The sequence below is a fragment of the Lagenorhynchus albirostris genome, chromosome 2 (assembly GCF_949774975.1).
Source record: "Lagenorhynchus albirostris chromosome 2, mLagAlb1.1, whole genome shotgun sequence".
NCBI lineage: Eukaryota > Metazoa > Chordata > Mammalia > Artiodactyla > Delphinidae > Lagenorhynchus > Lagenorhynchus albirostris.
This window is the reverse complement of record NC_083096.1, coordinates 135,680,705-135,696,908: the sequence shown is the minus strand read 5'-3', so window position 1 is coordinate 135,696,908 and position 16,204 is coordinate 135,680,705. Positions and strand designations below refer to the sequence as shown.

The following is a 16,204-nucleotide window of genomic DNA, read 5'->3' as shown; positions in this document are numbered from 1 at the left end:
TGTTTTCTTTGTGGGCCCCCAACCCCCCATAGTATACTTCCACCAAAGCGCCACATTTTCTGTCCTGTAATTGTTTACATTTCTGCTATAGCGATCTTAAAAGGGCACAACCTCTCATTCTTTTTTGTATCCCAAACACTTAGGATTGTACATGACAGGTCATTAGACTGCTTATATGACAAGAATGGATGCATGCACTGAATTTAGGAAGAGAAACTGTTTCCTCCTAGTTTGTCTGGGAACAGTTTCCCAGCCTTTGTTTGTGTTCCTCATTTGGAGGACAGTGTTTGTAACATGCCTACGCTGTATTTAAGACTATAATTTGATTTTAATTTCCTCTTATTAGCTTGGTGTGTCAATATGTAGTCCCATTCCCATAACTGGACTGAATTGATTATACCTTTTGAAAATATAAATAGCAAACTTGTGCAATATTATATTGTAAGTTATGGGAGGTCAACCTTTTTTCAAACTAATCTTAATAAAATCACACATAAACTTCTAGTCTTATAAAAGGTCACAGCCTTAGCTGTAAATTTTTAAAGGTGTTTTTAAATGAAAAAGAAATAAAACTGAGAGAGCAAATCATGCTTAACATAAATATGTAAGTAAAATAAAAAATGTATCAAGTGCTGATGTTGTGATTCTGAAGTTACATGTTTGTATCCATTTTAAATAGTTTCAGTGTGCAGTTGCATTCAATTCAGGTTTTTGTTACTGATTCATTAACCAAATAATGTGCCTATTGCCTGAAGACGTGATGTGTAACTGATAATTTTCTACCAGGAAGCTAAAATGGTAACTTTGTATATATGTGTGTAATAGCATCCTAAAAATTTATACCTAAAAGGGAAACAAATTAATTTTTTGAAGTTCATTGGTATTTAGAGATTTTAGAGACTTAGAAACATTTTCTTTTCAGAACTAAAGCAAACATAACATTTGAAAGATATTCTTATATGTATTAACTCTGTTTTCTCTGTATTAAGAAAGTTGATTTCTTCTGACCCAAATCTCCCAGACCCAGAACTCCAGAGTTCTAAGGATCCTTAGAAATTATCTAGTCTGCTTGACCAAGCTATTTAATGGCTTGGTCAGATTTATTCTAAGCTTTTTTGCTATTGATGCTTATGTTTGTGTATTTGTTTTTTAGGTGACAGCACTTCAAGATGAAAAGAATTCACTAGTTTCTGAGAATGAGATGATGAATGAAAAACTTGACCAGTTGGATGGCTCTTTTGATGATCCAAATACAATGGTTGCAAAAAAGTATTTTCATGCACAGTTGCAACTAGAACAATTACAGGAAGAAAACTTCAGGTAACATTTGTAGTGGAAATCATTTTATACAGTTTTATTAAAATAGTAGCTAAAAAATCATAATATCAACAACTAATTTTTAAGCATTACAAAGCATGTTTAGGATTAGTATCCTAAAAATACTGTTGAAAATACTGAATGGTGTAAGTGGTTCCTGCCCTCATAGGGCTGACAGTTCAGTTTGGCAAGTAGGATACATACGTAAAAAACAAAACAATTCAAAATAATGTGTGATAAGGGCCAAATGAAGGCCATAGGCAAGTCCAAGAGTAGTTTAAAGGAGTGATTGCTGAAGCCTGGGGAGAAGTGGGAGTTTCTTACATAGGAGAAGGAACTTGATAATAAATGGAAAAAATGTAAATCTTAAGCTAAAGAAGCTGCTTTTCATATAAACTTTTATATTTCTTCTTTAAAAAAAAAAGTGTACATCTAACCTTTAATAAAAATTGATTGTCTCTTATGTGCTTACCACTGAGCCTTGCACTATAAGGCCTTGAGGGTAGGTGCTCCAGTTGTACTGTATGTATTTTTGTTGTTGTTACTTTATTTTTTTTTTATTATTATTAGTTTTTTGTTGTTTTTTTCTTTTTGCGGTACACGGGCCTCTCACTGGTGTGGCCTCTCCCGTTGTGGAGCGCAGGCTCCAGACGTGCAGGCTCAGCGACCACGGCTCACGGGCTCAGCCGGTCCGCGGCATGTGGGATCCTCCTGGACCGGGGCACGAACCCACATCCCCTGCATCGGCAGGCGGACTCTCAACCACTGCGCCACCAGGGAAGCCCCGTTGTTACTTTATTTTGATATGATTTCAAACTTACCAAGAAAGTTGCAAGAATAGTATAAGGAGCTCCTTTATACCTTTCATTCAGATTTGACAGTTGTTTTACAGTTTTCTTCATTTGCTTTAGCAGTCTCTTTACATAATCATATATATATATATACACACACGTGTTAGTTTTTGGAACCATTTGAGAGTAAATTGGAGACATGCCCCTTTACCCCTATATACTTCAGTATGTATTTCCTAAGAACAAAGATATTCTCTTATAAATCACAGCATAGTGATCAAAATAGTGAATTGGTCATTGATACAATATCATTATCTAATCCACAGATCATATTCAAATTCCAGCAGCTATTTCAGTGTCCTTTATAGGTAATTTTTTTCTTGGTTCAGAATCTAACCCGGGATCATGCATTGCATTTAGGAAATGGATCCATTTATTGATAGTAATGGATATTCAATGGACAATAGTTCCATTACTGTCATCATTTGTCTTGATGTTTAAATTGTCCCAGATTTGACCACTGAGAAACCTTTCAATTTCAACATGTTGCTATCCTTCTTTGAGTATTTTCTTACTTACTGGCACAACAAAATGTTCCAGACTCTTCTTATTCTTCCTCAACTCTAGAATCAGCCATTTCTCCAAGAAGTCCTTATTGCTTTTAGTGGAGAATGTTATTTAGAAACAAAGAACTATGCTCCAGATGAAACTTTCTGTCATTACTTCTGAGCCACCTTGGTGTACAGAGCTAGGAAATACTCTTGCACAGGTTCATACCAGTCCATGTTTGCACACGTGCGTATATGCACATATCTGCATTTATTTTCATACCTACAATTATGAACAATGAGTTCATCTTATCATCTTCCATTTTAGTCCAGTGACTTCAGGGTTCATTCTGATTTTCTCCATTTCCATATTGAAACTCCCTTCTCCAACAGTGAGAAACCTGGCTTCCACTTTCCTCAATACATTTTCTCATTTACTCAATCCCAAAACACATAGGAAGTAAGAATTGCTAACCCATACCTCTGTAAAAAGCAAACTAATACTAGACTTCAGTACATTTACAGTTCTGTTTTTTTTATGATGACATTTGCATATTGTGAAATGAATAAATACTGAGTACAATTTGGCATGTTTTAACAAATGCGTACATTTTTGTAACTCACACTTTTATTGTTTGATAGATCATTTCTATCACTACAGAAAGTTCCCCTATGCCCCTTCCCAGTCAACCCCTATCTCCCAGAGAGTAATTACTCTTCTGATTATTTTCCACCATAGATATGTTTTCTCTCATCTAGAAGTTCTTATAAATTGAACTGCAATATGAATTCTTTGGTGACTGGCTTCTTATGCTCAGCATATTTGTGAAATTTACAGATGTTGCTGAATATATCAGTAGTTCATTCCTTTTTATTGCTGAGTAGTATTCCATTATATGGAATTATTTCTTATTATGACACATTTTGCTTATTCATTTTCCTTTAGATGGGCATTTGGGTTTCCAGATTTTGGCTAATATAAATAAAGCTGGTATGAACATTGGAGTATAAGACTTTTTGTGAACATATTTTTTCATTTCTCGTTGGCAAATACATGAATGAACTGGTATTGCTGAGTTACACATTATGTCTGTGTTTAGTGTTAAAAGATACTGGCAAACCATTTCCCAAAGTGTTCATATTGTTTTACATTCCCACCAGCAGTGCTTGCTGCTGGTTGCTCTAGTTACTCTGCCTGTATAACATAACTTGGCTTTATCAAGCTTTTTAATTTTAGTTATCCCAGGGGATGTGTTAAGGGTGTTGAATTGTGGCTTTAATTTGTATTTTCCTGATAACTAATGATATGGTAAGCCCCTTTTCTTGTGCTTATTGGCAATATATCTTACATTGTGAATCGTCTCTTCACACTGTTAGCCTATTTTTAAATTGGGTTGTTTGTCTTTATTACTGAGTTGTAGGAGTTTTAAAAATATATATTCTGGATACAAAATCTTTGTCAGATATACAGGTAGTAATATTTCATCCATTCTTGGCTTGCCTTTTCATTTTTCAAATGGTATCTGAAAGAGTTAAAGTTCTTAACTTAGGTGAAGTCTGATTTATCAGTATTTTTAAGATCAGTGCTTTTCGTGCACTGTCCGAGAAATCTTTGTCTGCTCCCTTGTCATGAAAATACACTCTACGGTTTTCTTCTAGAATCTTTATAGTTTTAACTTTCACATTTAGGTCTGTGATCCATCTTGAACTGATTTTTTGAAACTAGTGTGAGGTGTGGATGCGAAGCTTTATTTTTATTTTCCTTCTGAGTATTTAGTTGTTCCAGTATCATCAGCTGAAAAGAAATTTATTTTACTCTGTCAAATTGCTTTGGCACCTTTGTGAAAAATGATACAACCATAAAATTTGGGTCATTTTCTGGACTCAGTTCTTTCCCATTGATCAATTTTTCTATCTTTATGCCTATAAGACACGATTTTGATCACTATGGCTCTAGAGTAAGTCATTTAAAATCAGGTAGTGTGAGTATTCCAACTTTGTTCTTTCTTCTCAAAATTTGTTTTAGCTATTCTATCCTTTGCTTTTTTAGTCAGTTTCTGTAAAAATAACAACCTTTTGTGATTACGATTTGGATTGTATGTGATTGATACCTTGACCATATTGAGAATTTCTGTCTATGAATGTAGTATCTTCGTCTATTTAAGTCTAATTTCTCTAGCAATTTTCTGTTGTTTCCATCATAGTTTTATGTGTGTCTTCTGTTAATTTTATTCCCAAATATTTAATTTTTTTGCTGTTACAAACACAAAACATTATTCTGAAAAGTTACTGCTAATATATAGATACACAATTGATCTTTGTATATTGAAACTTTTATCTTGTATCTTGAAACTTGTGTCTTGTATTTTGAAACCTTTCTGTCTTGCAAAGTTTCTTAATTTCCTTACTGATTCTTCTAGTTGTTTATTGAAGTAGAAAATCCTAAGGAATCTACAGTCACCTTGTCTATTAATAGAGCTTTACCTCTTCCTTGTATTATTTCTGCCTTGTATTTATCTTCTTTGTTTTGAGCAAGAGCAAACATCTTGGTTTGTTCTGGGTCTTTGGAGAAAATGTTCAATTAAGTACTGTCAATTATGAAGCTAGCTGTAGAGTTTTTAAATTTGCTTTTTATCAGATTGAAGGAGTTCCCCCTTTATTTCTGCCTTGCTACAAGTTTTATCATTAATTGGTGTTGATTTTTTGTCAAATGACTTTTCTGCGTCTTGAGAAGATGGTTTGGTTTTTCTTTTTCACTCTTTTAATATGATTAATTTTTGAATGTTAAAAAATCTTGTATTCTAGGGAAAACCAATTGGTCATATTTTATTGTCTTATATACATATGACTGGATTTGGTTTGCTAATTTGTTGAAAGTGTTTTTGTGTCTGTCTTTATAATAGATACTGGTCTGTAACTTTTTTCTCTTGTAATGTCTTTCAGGTTTTGTTATCAGAGTTTTGCTAGTCTCATAGAATAATTAGGAAGTATTCTCTCCTCCTCTATTTTCTGAAAGAGTTTATGTAAGAATGATACTATTTTTTCCTTCAGTATTTGATAGAATTTATCAGTAAAACAATGGGATCTGTGGTTTTCTTTGTGAAAGGGCTTTTAATGGCACATGTAATTTCAGTAATGGTCATAGGGCTTTTCAGATTTTCTGTTTCATCTTATGTCAGTTTGCTAAATTCTTTTTTTCAAGGTATATGTTTATTTGATTTCAGTTTTGAATTTATTGGCATAAAGTTGTTCATAATATTCTATTTATTGTCCCTTTAGTGACTGTAGGAGCTGTAGTGGTATTTCCTTTTTCATTCCTGATACTGGTAATTTGTGTTTTCTTTCATTTTTCTTGGTCACTCTTGCTAGAGGTTCATCAATTTTATTAATCTTTTCAAACATCCTTTATTAACTTTCCATATTGTAAGTTTTAGATCTCTGTTCTTTCTTTATTTTACTTCCTTTGGATTTAATTTGCCCTTCTTTTTTTAGCCTCTTCAAGTTAGATGATTGATTTTAAGGCTTTCTTCATTTCTAAAATTAGCCTTTAAAGCTGTAAATTTTCCTGTAAGCACTGATTTAGCTGGGTCCCCAAAATTTGATTGATTGTGTTTCTATTATTATTCAGTTTGAAATATTTTCTAATTTCCCTCGTGATTTCTTCTTTGACTTGGGGATTATTTAGAAATGTGTTGTTTAATTTCTAAATATTTAAGGCTTTTCTACAGACTTCGTATTGTGACTGATTTCTAATTTAATTTCCTTGTGGTTAGAGAACATATTCCATGAGACTTCAATCTTTTAATATTTATAATACTTATTTTATTGCTCATCATATGTTGTATTGTGGTGAGTGTTCCATGTGTACTTGCAAAGAATGTGTGTTCTGTTTTTTTGACTGACTTGTATCATAAATATTAATTATATCAAACTGGTTAATAGTGTTATTCAGATCTTTTCTGTATTTTTACTGACATTTTTGTTTAGTTCTATCATTTATTGGGAGACTGATGTTAAAATTTTCGACAGTAATTATCGATTTGTGGATCTCTGATTCTGTCAGTTTTTGCTTTATCTATTTTAAAATTTTGTTTTTACTTATATATACCTTTATGATATGTCTTTCTGATAAATTGACCCTTTTATTATTATGAACTGTCTCTCTTTATCTTTGGTAATACTTTTTGTCTTTAAAATTTTTTTGATGTTAATATAACCACCCCAGCTTTCTTTGCTTACTGTTTGCATGGTACTTTTTTTCATCTTTTTACTTTTAATATATTGTGTCTTTATATTTAAAATATTTCTTGTAACTAAAATATATTTGAGCCTTGCTTTTTTTTATCCAGTCTGATAGTCGCTGCCTTTTTAATTGGTATGTTCAGTCCATTTGACTTTTATGTAATTTTTGACATGGCTGTATTTAGGTCTATCGATTTTCTATTTTTCATTTGTTATATCTAGTCTTGGGTTTATTTTTCTTCCTTTTTTGCATTATTTTCAGTTGATCAAATAATTTTTTAATATTTTAATTACTGTATTGTCATTTTAGTTTTTGTTGTTCTAGGCTTTGAAGTATTTATTCTTTATCATAGTCTATACTTAGAGTTAATACTTTACTACTTTACACGCTATGTATATTTTTGGATAACTTTAATATATACATTTTCTCTTCATCTTTTGAAATTAAAATTCCTGTTTGAACTAGAAAACCAAGCTCAGTGTTTTAGAAGTAAAAATGAAAATTCTGAACATCTGTTGCTTCTCAGGTCTGTTTTAAAACCAACAGCTGAAAACTTTAGTTTTTCTTCTTTTGAATGCAGAATCCAAAAAAACATTTTAGAAGTAAGTTTTGCTAAGCTCATATCTCAGTAAGAAAACAAATAATGGAAATTACATTATAAATACTTGTTTTCTTTATGCAAGGCTCGAAGCTGCAAAAGATGATTACCGTGTTCACTGTGAAGAACTTGAAAAGCAATTAATTGAATTTCAACATAGGAATGATGAGTTGACTAGTCTTGCTGAGGAAACAAGAGCCCTGAAAGATGAAATAGATGTTCTTAGGTATGGCATGTCTAAATATAATTATGTCACTTCTAAGTTATTACTTAGTCATTTCAGTATTCCATATTTTAATCAGGGATTCTTAGAGTTTTCCCTATGTATCAAGTATTGATCAGTTTTTATCCAGCCTCCTAGTCTTTACTTCTTTTATGCTTGTTGATAGTTATGGACTGTTTAAGGATAACATTTGATTCTTGTTAGGACAGTTTCATAAACCTTTTTCTTATTTCTCATTTAAGAAAATGATACCTTTTTCTTAAAAATTTGTAAGCTGAGTTACTTTTAGATACATTTGGCTTGACTTTCTTGTGCTTACTAGTATATCTTGTGAAATTTTTGTGTAAGGAAATGCAGTCACAAACCACATTTTGACATTTGATAAAATATAGATAAGAATCCTAGCATTTATTTCAAGGTTATCTCAGGTTTGTCTTATAGTCTTTGACAATATAAAATTTATATTTAGTTTTTGCCTGTAAAATGTTACTGAAGCAAGTAGTCTATCCACATGACTTTTATATTTTCTGTTAAATTTTTTTAATCAGCCATTTTCTTGCACAGTTTTTAATGTCCTTATTTTAAACGAAATCTTTATAACCATTAATTTGAACTTGCATGTGATATTGAAGTGGTTTGGTTTATTTATTTATTTTTGCTCTAGCCGAGTTGTCAGGTAAGCACAACTCCAAAGGGAAGTGCTTTGCTAAACAAATTATAAGTTGAGTCAACTTCCTTAGTATATCAAATACTTAGAGCAGAACTACATTAAATATTATGCACAAAGCACAATTGGCCTGTAAGCTACAGAGCAGCTCAGAATTGTTCAATTATATTTAGAAAACCATTCTTTTTTTATACATTTTTCTGATATATAAAATAGTTTGATAATTCAGTTTGTCAAATTTGAAGCATTTTTATTTTGATGACTTTATAACGGAAGGGTTGAACTTTAGACAGTTTTAGGCCTAAGTCTGTCTCCAAAGTTCTCGCAAAGTTTATGATTTCTCTGTCCCTCTCATTTTTTTTTAACCAATTGATAGTTCATTGGGAAGACTCATTTTACAGCCAGAATAACATTGTTATGTGTACTTACTAGTTTTTACACAGTAATGTTTAGTCTTTGTTATTATAGGGCTACCTCTGATAAAGCAAATAAACTGGAGTCAACAGTTGAGATATATCGTCAGAAGCTCCAAGATCTGAATGACCTTCGCAAGCAGGTGAAAACTTTACAGGAAACAAACATGATGTATATGCATAATACAGTCAGCCTAGAAGAAGAATTAAAGAAGGCAAATGCAGCACGTACACAATTAGAAACATACAAGAGACAGGTAAGAAAATATCTTGATTTTTTAAATCAGTAAAATTGAAAAGAGTTTAACTTTGAGTTGTCTAAGTCTTTTACATTTTTGTTGGCTTCTGAGCTTGTATATTTTTTGGACATTTTTATTGTTTTGTTAGTATTTCTGGTAACCAGTGATAAATGCCTAGAGAATGGAGTTATAGCCTAAAATATTCTCTTCTGCTGTTTATCAAACAACCTAGATAAACAGGGTAGAAGGCTGATATTTTTTTTTTTGCTAAGTTATTATTTGTGTATTTTAAAACTTATGTTTATTCTTATCTACATGCCATTTCCACAAATATTTTTTTTTGTTATATAAATTAACCAATTTTTATAGGCTAGCAACATTTCAAATGGTGGTGCTTTACTGGGCCTTCAGTTCCTTCAGTCCTCTGATGGCAGACTTTACTGTGACAGCAGAAGTGGTATTGTAGGTCCAGGCACCACCAGCTACCGTTTTCATGCAGGAACCACAGTGCCAAATGCCCACAGCTCATCTCTTCATCTTGGTTTTGCCACAGAAGGAGCAAGTGTATTTGGCATGCTGGCTGATTTCAGTTTTCTTCACCATTTTCCTGAGGGAGGCACCATAATGGGTCCCGTATTTACCCACAATTCCAACCTTCTTGATGCGTTTAGCCACGTCGCTGCAACCTAGGACCAAGCCCAGAGAGTCCACAAATATTTAGAATTAGACTATAATCAATCTTAGTATAAATTTTATTTCCAGTTTCTCATTTATTGAACTCTGAAAAGCTATCAATATTATATACTCTCATTTTGTACTTTTGTTTCCGATAAAAGGTTCAGGATCTTCACGTCAAACTTTCCTCTGAAACCAAAAGGGCGGACACACTAGCATTTGAAATGAAGCGGCTTGAAGAAAAACACGAAGCTTTACTTAAGGAAAAAGAGGTAAATGTAAATATAATTGATATGTAATATGTATGTCTTGTTTTAGTTTTTAATACTGTCCTTGCTGTTTTAAGAATGGAAGTGATGTAATCCGTTCTGTCTTTCTCCAAATTGAAATTGGTGATATAAAAGAAAGTCTTGTAGACATTTTTTATGGGGTTTTGTAAGTTTCTTTCATATGGGAAGATGAAGTCACAGAGCCTAGGTCATGTCTCAGTGCATGTTTTCCAGCTCTAGACTGTCAGCTCCTTGAGAGCAAGGACCATAGATGCAATTTTTTAATAGCTTTATTAGGATATAATTTATATACCATAAATTTCAGCCATTTAAAAGGTATAGTTTAATGGTGTTTAGTGTATTCACAGGGTTGTGAAACCATTATCACAATCAAATTTTAGAATACTGTCATCACTGCAAAAAGAGACCGTGTGCCCATTAGCAGTTACCCTGCATTCTGGCCTCCCTTCCCTCAGCCTTAGCAATCATTAATCTACTTGCTGTCTCTATAGATTATATGAATATAATATATATATAATATACGAATATTATATATATGAATATATAATCATACACTTTGTGGGTTTTGTAACTGGATTCCTTCATTTAGCATAATGCTTTCAAGGTTCAACCATGTTGTAGTGTGTGTCAGTACTTCATTTTTATTGCTGAATAATAATCCATTGTATGGATATACCACATTTTATTTATCTGTTCATCAGTTTATGGACATTGGGTTGTTTCCACTTTTTGCCTATTAAATGAATAATGTGGTTATAAACATTTATGTACAAGTCTTTATGTGGACGTATGTTTTCTTTTTTTTTTTAATATTTATTTTTTGGCTGCGTTGGGTCTTAGTTGCAGCACGTGGGATCTTTCCTTGCAGCACGCGGGATCTTCATTGTAGCGCGTGGGCTTCTCTCTAGTTGCAGTGTGTGGGCTTCTCTCTAGTTGTGGTGCGCAGGCTCCAAAGCACACAGGCTCTCTTGTTGTGGCACGCGGGCTTAGTTGTTGTGCGGCATGTGGGATCTTAGTTCCCCGACCAGGGATCGAACTGGTGTCTCCTACATTGCAAGACAGATTTTCAAGCACTGGACCACCAGGGAAGTCCCTTCATTTCTTGAGTATATACCTAGGAATGGTATTGCTGGATCATATGATAACTATGTTTAACTTTTTTAAGAACTACCAGACTTTTCTAAAGTGGATGAACCATTTTTCATTATCACCAGCAATTTGTAGATCTAATTTCTCCACATCCTTGACTAAGTATATTAAATTTTAATTTTGGCTATCCTAGTGGGTATGAAGTAGTATAGCATTATGATTTTGATTTCCCTAATGACTAATGATATTGAACATCTTTGCATGTACTTATTGGCCATTTCTAATTATCTTTGAGAAATATCTCTTCAAATTATTTGCCCATGTTTTGTCATTTGCCTTTTTAATTTCAAGTTCTAAGAGTTCTTTATATATTCTGGATATAAGTCCCTTGTCAGATACATGATTTGCAAATATTTCCTCCCATTTTGTGGGTTGTCTTCTCACTTTTTTTTTTTGATGGTATTTTTTTTGCAGCAGAGTAGTTTTTTTATTTGATGAAGTCAAGGTTATCTATTTTTTCTTTTGTTAGTTTTATGGTGGTGTTTCTATGAAACCATTGAATAACCCCTTAAGGTTATAAAGATTTATTCCTATGTTTTCTTTTAAGAGTTTTATAGTTTTAGCTCTTATATTTACTCTGTGATCAATTTTGAATTAATTTTTTATGTGGTGTGAGATAGGTTTCTAACTCTATTCTTTTGTGTGTGTATATTCAGTTGTCCCAGCACCATTTGTTGACAAGACTTGCCCCATTGAATTGTCTTGGTACCCTTGTTAAAAATCAATTGACCATGATACTGTAATGATGGATATACCTTTGTCAAAACTCATAAAAGTGAAACAGAAAGAATGAACCCTAATGTAAGCTATGTCCTTTAGTTAATAATAATATTATTATTATATTGGCTCATCATTTCTTACAGGTAACCACAATAATGAAAGATGTTAATAATAGGGAAAATTGGGGAATGGGGGGAGATGAGGGAATATATGGGAACTTTGTACTATCTGTTCAGTTTTTCTGCAAAAAAGTGTATTAGTTTTTTTAAGTAAAAAAAAATCATTTGGCCATAAATATATGACTTTATTTCTCGGCTTTTCTTTGTCATTGATGTGTATGTCTAGCTTTATGCTAGTACCACACTGTCATGATTACTGGCGCTTTGTAGTAAGTTTTGAAATTGGAAAGTATGAGTTCTCCAACTTTGTTCTTCTTTTTAAAGCTATTGTTTTGGTTATTCTGGGTCCCTAGCATTTCATATGAATCTTAGGATCAGATTAGCAATTCCTGAAGAATAGCCAGATTGAGATATTGATAGGGATTGCCTGAATTTGTTGATCAGTTTGGAAATCTGGCCACCTTAATAGCATTAACTTTCTGATCCATGACTGTAGGATAACATTCCATTTATTTAGGTCTTTAGCTTCTTTCAACAATGTTTTGTAGTTTACCTTGTACAAGACTGCACCTTTTAAAGCTTTATTCATGAGTGTTTTATTCTTTTTGTTACCATTATAAATGAAATTATTTTTTCAGTTTCATGTTTGGATTTTTCAATGCTAATGTATAGAAATACAATTGATTTTTGAACACTGATCTTGTATTTTGCATCCTTGTTGGATTCACTTAGTATTTCTAATAGTTTTTAGTAGATTCTTTAGGATTTTCTATATAGAAGATCAGGACATCTGCAAATACAAGTAGTTTTACTTCTTCCTTCGCAATCTGGATGCCTTTTATTTCCTTTTCTTGTCGAATTGTTCTGGCTAGAACCTCCAGTACTTTGTTGAATAGAAATGGCAAGGGTGGATATCCTTCTCTTGTTTCTGATATTAGGGAGAAAGCATTCACTCTTTCATCATTATGTATGTTACTAGCTGTGGGTTTTGTTTGTAGATGCCCTCTATCAGGTTGAAGAAGTTTCATTTTATTCCTAGTTTGTTGCATGTTTTTATCCTGAAAGGTTTTTGGATTTTGTCATCTGCTTTTTCTGGGTCAGTGAGATGATGTGTGGTTTTTGTCTTTTATTGTATTAATGTGGTATATTACACTGATTTTTGATATTAAATCAGTTTGCATTCTTGAGGTAAATTCCACTTGGTCATAGGGTATAATCCTTTTTATATATTGCTAGATTCAATTTGCTAGTATTTTGTTGAGTGTTTTCCCATCTATATTATAAGAGATATTGGTTGGTAGTTCTCTTTTGATGTCATTGCCTGGTTTTGGTATCAAGATGATACCACACAGAATGAGTTGAAAATTTTTTCCTGCTTTTTAGGTTTTAGCTCACTTGAAGTCTTTATCTAGTGTGTCCACCCACTAGGGTCATCTTATTGACTTTTTCTGTTAACTGTTTGTCTTTTTTTTTCCTGCATTGGGACTGTCCTGTTTCTTTGCATGTTTCATACTTTTTTTGAAAATATGACCTTTAAAATAATATAATATTTCAACTCTGGAAATCCAGATTTTCCTTCAACCTCAGAGTTTGTTTTTATTGCTGTTTTTTTTAGTGACTCTTTTGGACTAATTCTATAAAATCTTCTTTCTTTGTAATGTTCAACCACTGAATTCTCTGCTCAGTTACCATTGAGATCAGTTAATGATTAGTCAGATATTTCCATAGATGCCTTGAGCCAATAACTCTCCCAACCTTTGCCAAAGGACTCAGTGTGTATTTTGGAAAACATCTTCAATTCTTAGGCAATTTCAAACTCTGCCTTTGCCTTTATTTCCTATTTGCACAGGGCCTTAAGTTTATCCAGAGCTGAGACATTGGGGCCCTCTCAGGTCTTTTCTGGGCATGCACACAACTCTATATATAGCTGGCCTCCTGGATCTCCAGGGATATGTCAGAACTTTTCTAAGTCCTCTATGGATTTCTTGTTTCTCAGCTCTTCCTTGTAAGGTTTTGGCAAGGCTCTTGCTTGCCCTAACTGGCATCACAGCCTCCAGCAGCTATAGTGAAAACAATTGCTGATGATTGTTTTTGACAAATCAATCAATGAAAAGTATGACTGGGGCTTCTCCAGGGTGCTTCTAGACAGACCAGATAGTGACAGTTCTCTAAGCATGGGCTTTTTTAGGAGGAGTTTCATATCCAGTCTGCCCATTCTGGTGGTGGCTAAGCTGCTGTTTTTCAAAGCCATAGAAATTGAGAGGGAATTCTCTGGTGGTACAGTGGTTAAGACTCAGTACTTTCACTGCCGTGGGCCTGAGTTCAATCCCTCGTCAGGGAACTAAGCTGTGTGGTGCGGCCAAAACAAAAAACAGGAACAAAGCTACAAAGATTGAAAGTCTGCTGGTTTTCAAGGCTACTCCAGAGTTGGGGAGAGGGTGATAGTAGTAAGAATAGTTAAAAGAACAAAAAGCTCACTGTTCTGAGATTTAGCAGAGTTTCTTTAACAAGTGCTCCTCAGATCACGGCCGACCCTTGGTTAATTTTCAGAGTTCTGGAAAAGTTGATTTTGACAAATTAGCTAGTGTTTGCATTGCATTTATGAAGGAACAGATTTATAGGGGTCCTCATGCCTGACTGTAGTTATAGTTTATAGTGTTCATGTTCAGAGATTCCTACGGCATCTGTGCACTCTGGCCTAAGGACCCTTGGAGTCAGGACCCTTGGACCCTAACCAATTTACTGTTAGGTTGATTTGAACCACATAATGGACTAAGTAGAGTTTTGTTTACTGATTTGAAATATAACATTTAAAATATGATTTTATGTTAAAGTGCTTTTCAAGTTCCAGGAAAATCATTTAAACATGAGCCTTTTGTACAGAGTGTAGAAATTTGTCATTGGCTGTCAGCTGTAAAATAAAATAGCCAATGATATGAAGTCCTAGCATGCTATCCCTAGGAAATAATGTTTTTCCACAAATTCATACTTCCAGTATGCTACTTAGAGTAATAGAAGGAAATAACAAGTCTCCAGCATCTCTTACACACCAGACTATAGTCTAGATATTAGAAAAACTTTATCTCATTCGCTACTCAGAACACCTTTGCAGGGGCTTATGAATCAGTATTCTCATTTTGATGATAATGATCTAAAGCCAAAGAATCAATAACTTGCCTTAGATAGTATAGCTGGAAATAGTGAAACTGAATTCGGGGCACAATCTATTTGCCTCCAAAGTCCATGTACTTTTATTACTCTACAGTTGCATATTTGTGCTCTGTTGCATAATTACATTCATTTGGTTCAAAGATAAACTATCTAATGGGGAAAATCACAAGCTTTGTGTTGTATAAAGTCTATTATTTATGTGATTTATACAAGAGAAATTACCCCTTAGCACTAAAACTAAAACATTGTCATTTTTAATTAAGGAACAATTATCAAATTAAATTAAGATAAATTATGCTAAGCATAAATTAAATTGCCTGTGGGCAGAATTAAATATTTTGCTTATATAAACAATTCTTTTTTAGAGACTAATAGAACAGCTTGATACTCTGAAAGAAACAAATGAAGAGCTTCGATGTTCACAAGTACAACAGGATCACCTAAACCAAACAGGTGAATTTTGTTGCATTTAGAAATGATTTTGTTAATGGTAGATATACTGAAATGTTAATCTATTTTTTTGTTGCTGATGTTGTTTAGATGCATCTGCTACAAAAAGCTATGAGAATCTTGCTGCTGAGATTATGCCAGTGGAATATAGGTAAACTTGTTTTTATTAATTGATAACCCATACTTAATATTAGAAACGTGATTTCTTCTTCCTTTTGTAAATTTCTAAGCCTTTAACATTTTCCATTTTACAAGTCATAGGGCTTGAAAATTACTTTGTCTCATGCTTATGCTTTCTAAATCAGATTGTTATTGCTACTATGGAAGCTTAAAAATTTACCAGAAATAAAATTTCACTTACTAGCTGAATAACATATTCTAGTTTATATAATACAGCCTTTATTGTGTTTAACTTATTTTTTTATCCTTAATCTCTTTGGTAATACTTTAAAATGACAGCTATTGAGTGGACAGGAATTTCCTCTTTTAAACACTAAGGAAAACCTTTTTAATACTTGGCATTCAGATCCACACTGGTGAAAAAAATAGGAGAGGAGCTGTCAATTGCAGGAGGATTAAGCTGGAGTTAAA

At 33.1% G+C, this 16,204-nt stretch overlaps 1 protein-coding gene and 1 pseudogene across 3 annotated transcripts in view; one reads left to right on the top strand and one right to left on the bottom strand.

The window, feature by feature from the left end:
* The window catches only part of HOOK1 (hook microtubule tethering protein 1), a 67,197-nt gene that overhangs the window by 32,697 nt on the left and 18,296 nt on the right, over positions 1–16,204 (top strand). For all 3 annotated transcript variants that reach the window (XM_060139914.1, XM_060139913.1, XM_060139915.1), the window contains 6 exons: positions 1,154–1,320; positions 7,583–7,723; positions 8,856–9,057; positions 9,876–9,986; positions 15,529–15,616; positions 15,704–15,764. In XM_060139914.1, coding sequence (XP_059995897.1) covers positions 1,154–1,320; positions 7,583–7,723; positions 8,856–9,057; positions 9,876–9,986; positions 15,529–15,616; positions 15,704–15,764 — 770 coding nt within the window. The remainder of the gene's footprint in view (positions 1–1,153; positions 1,321–7,582; positions 7,724–8,855; positions 9,058–9,875; positions 9,987–15,528; positions 15,617–15,703; positions 15,765–16,204) is intronic.
* On the bottom strand, positions 9,436–9,850 carry LOC132516461 (large ribosomal subunit protein eL43-like; annotated as a pseudogene).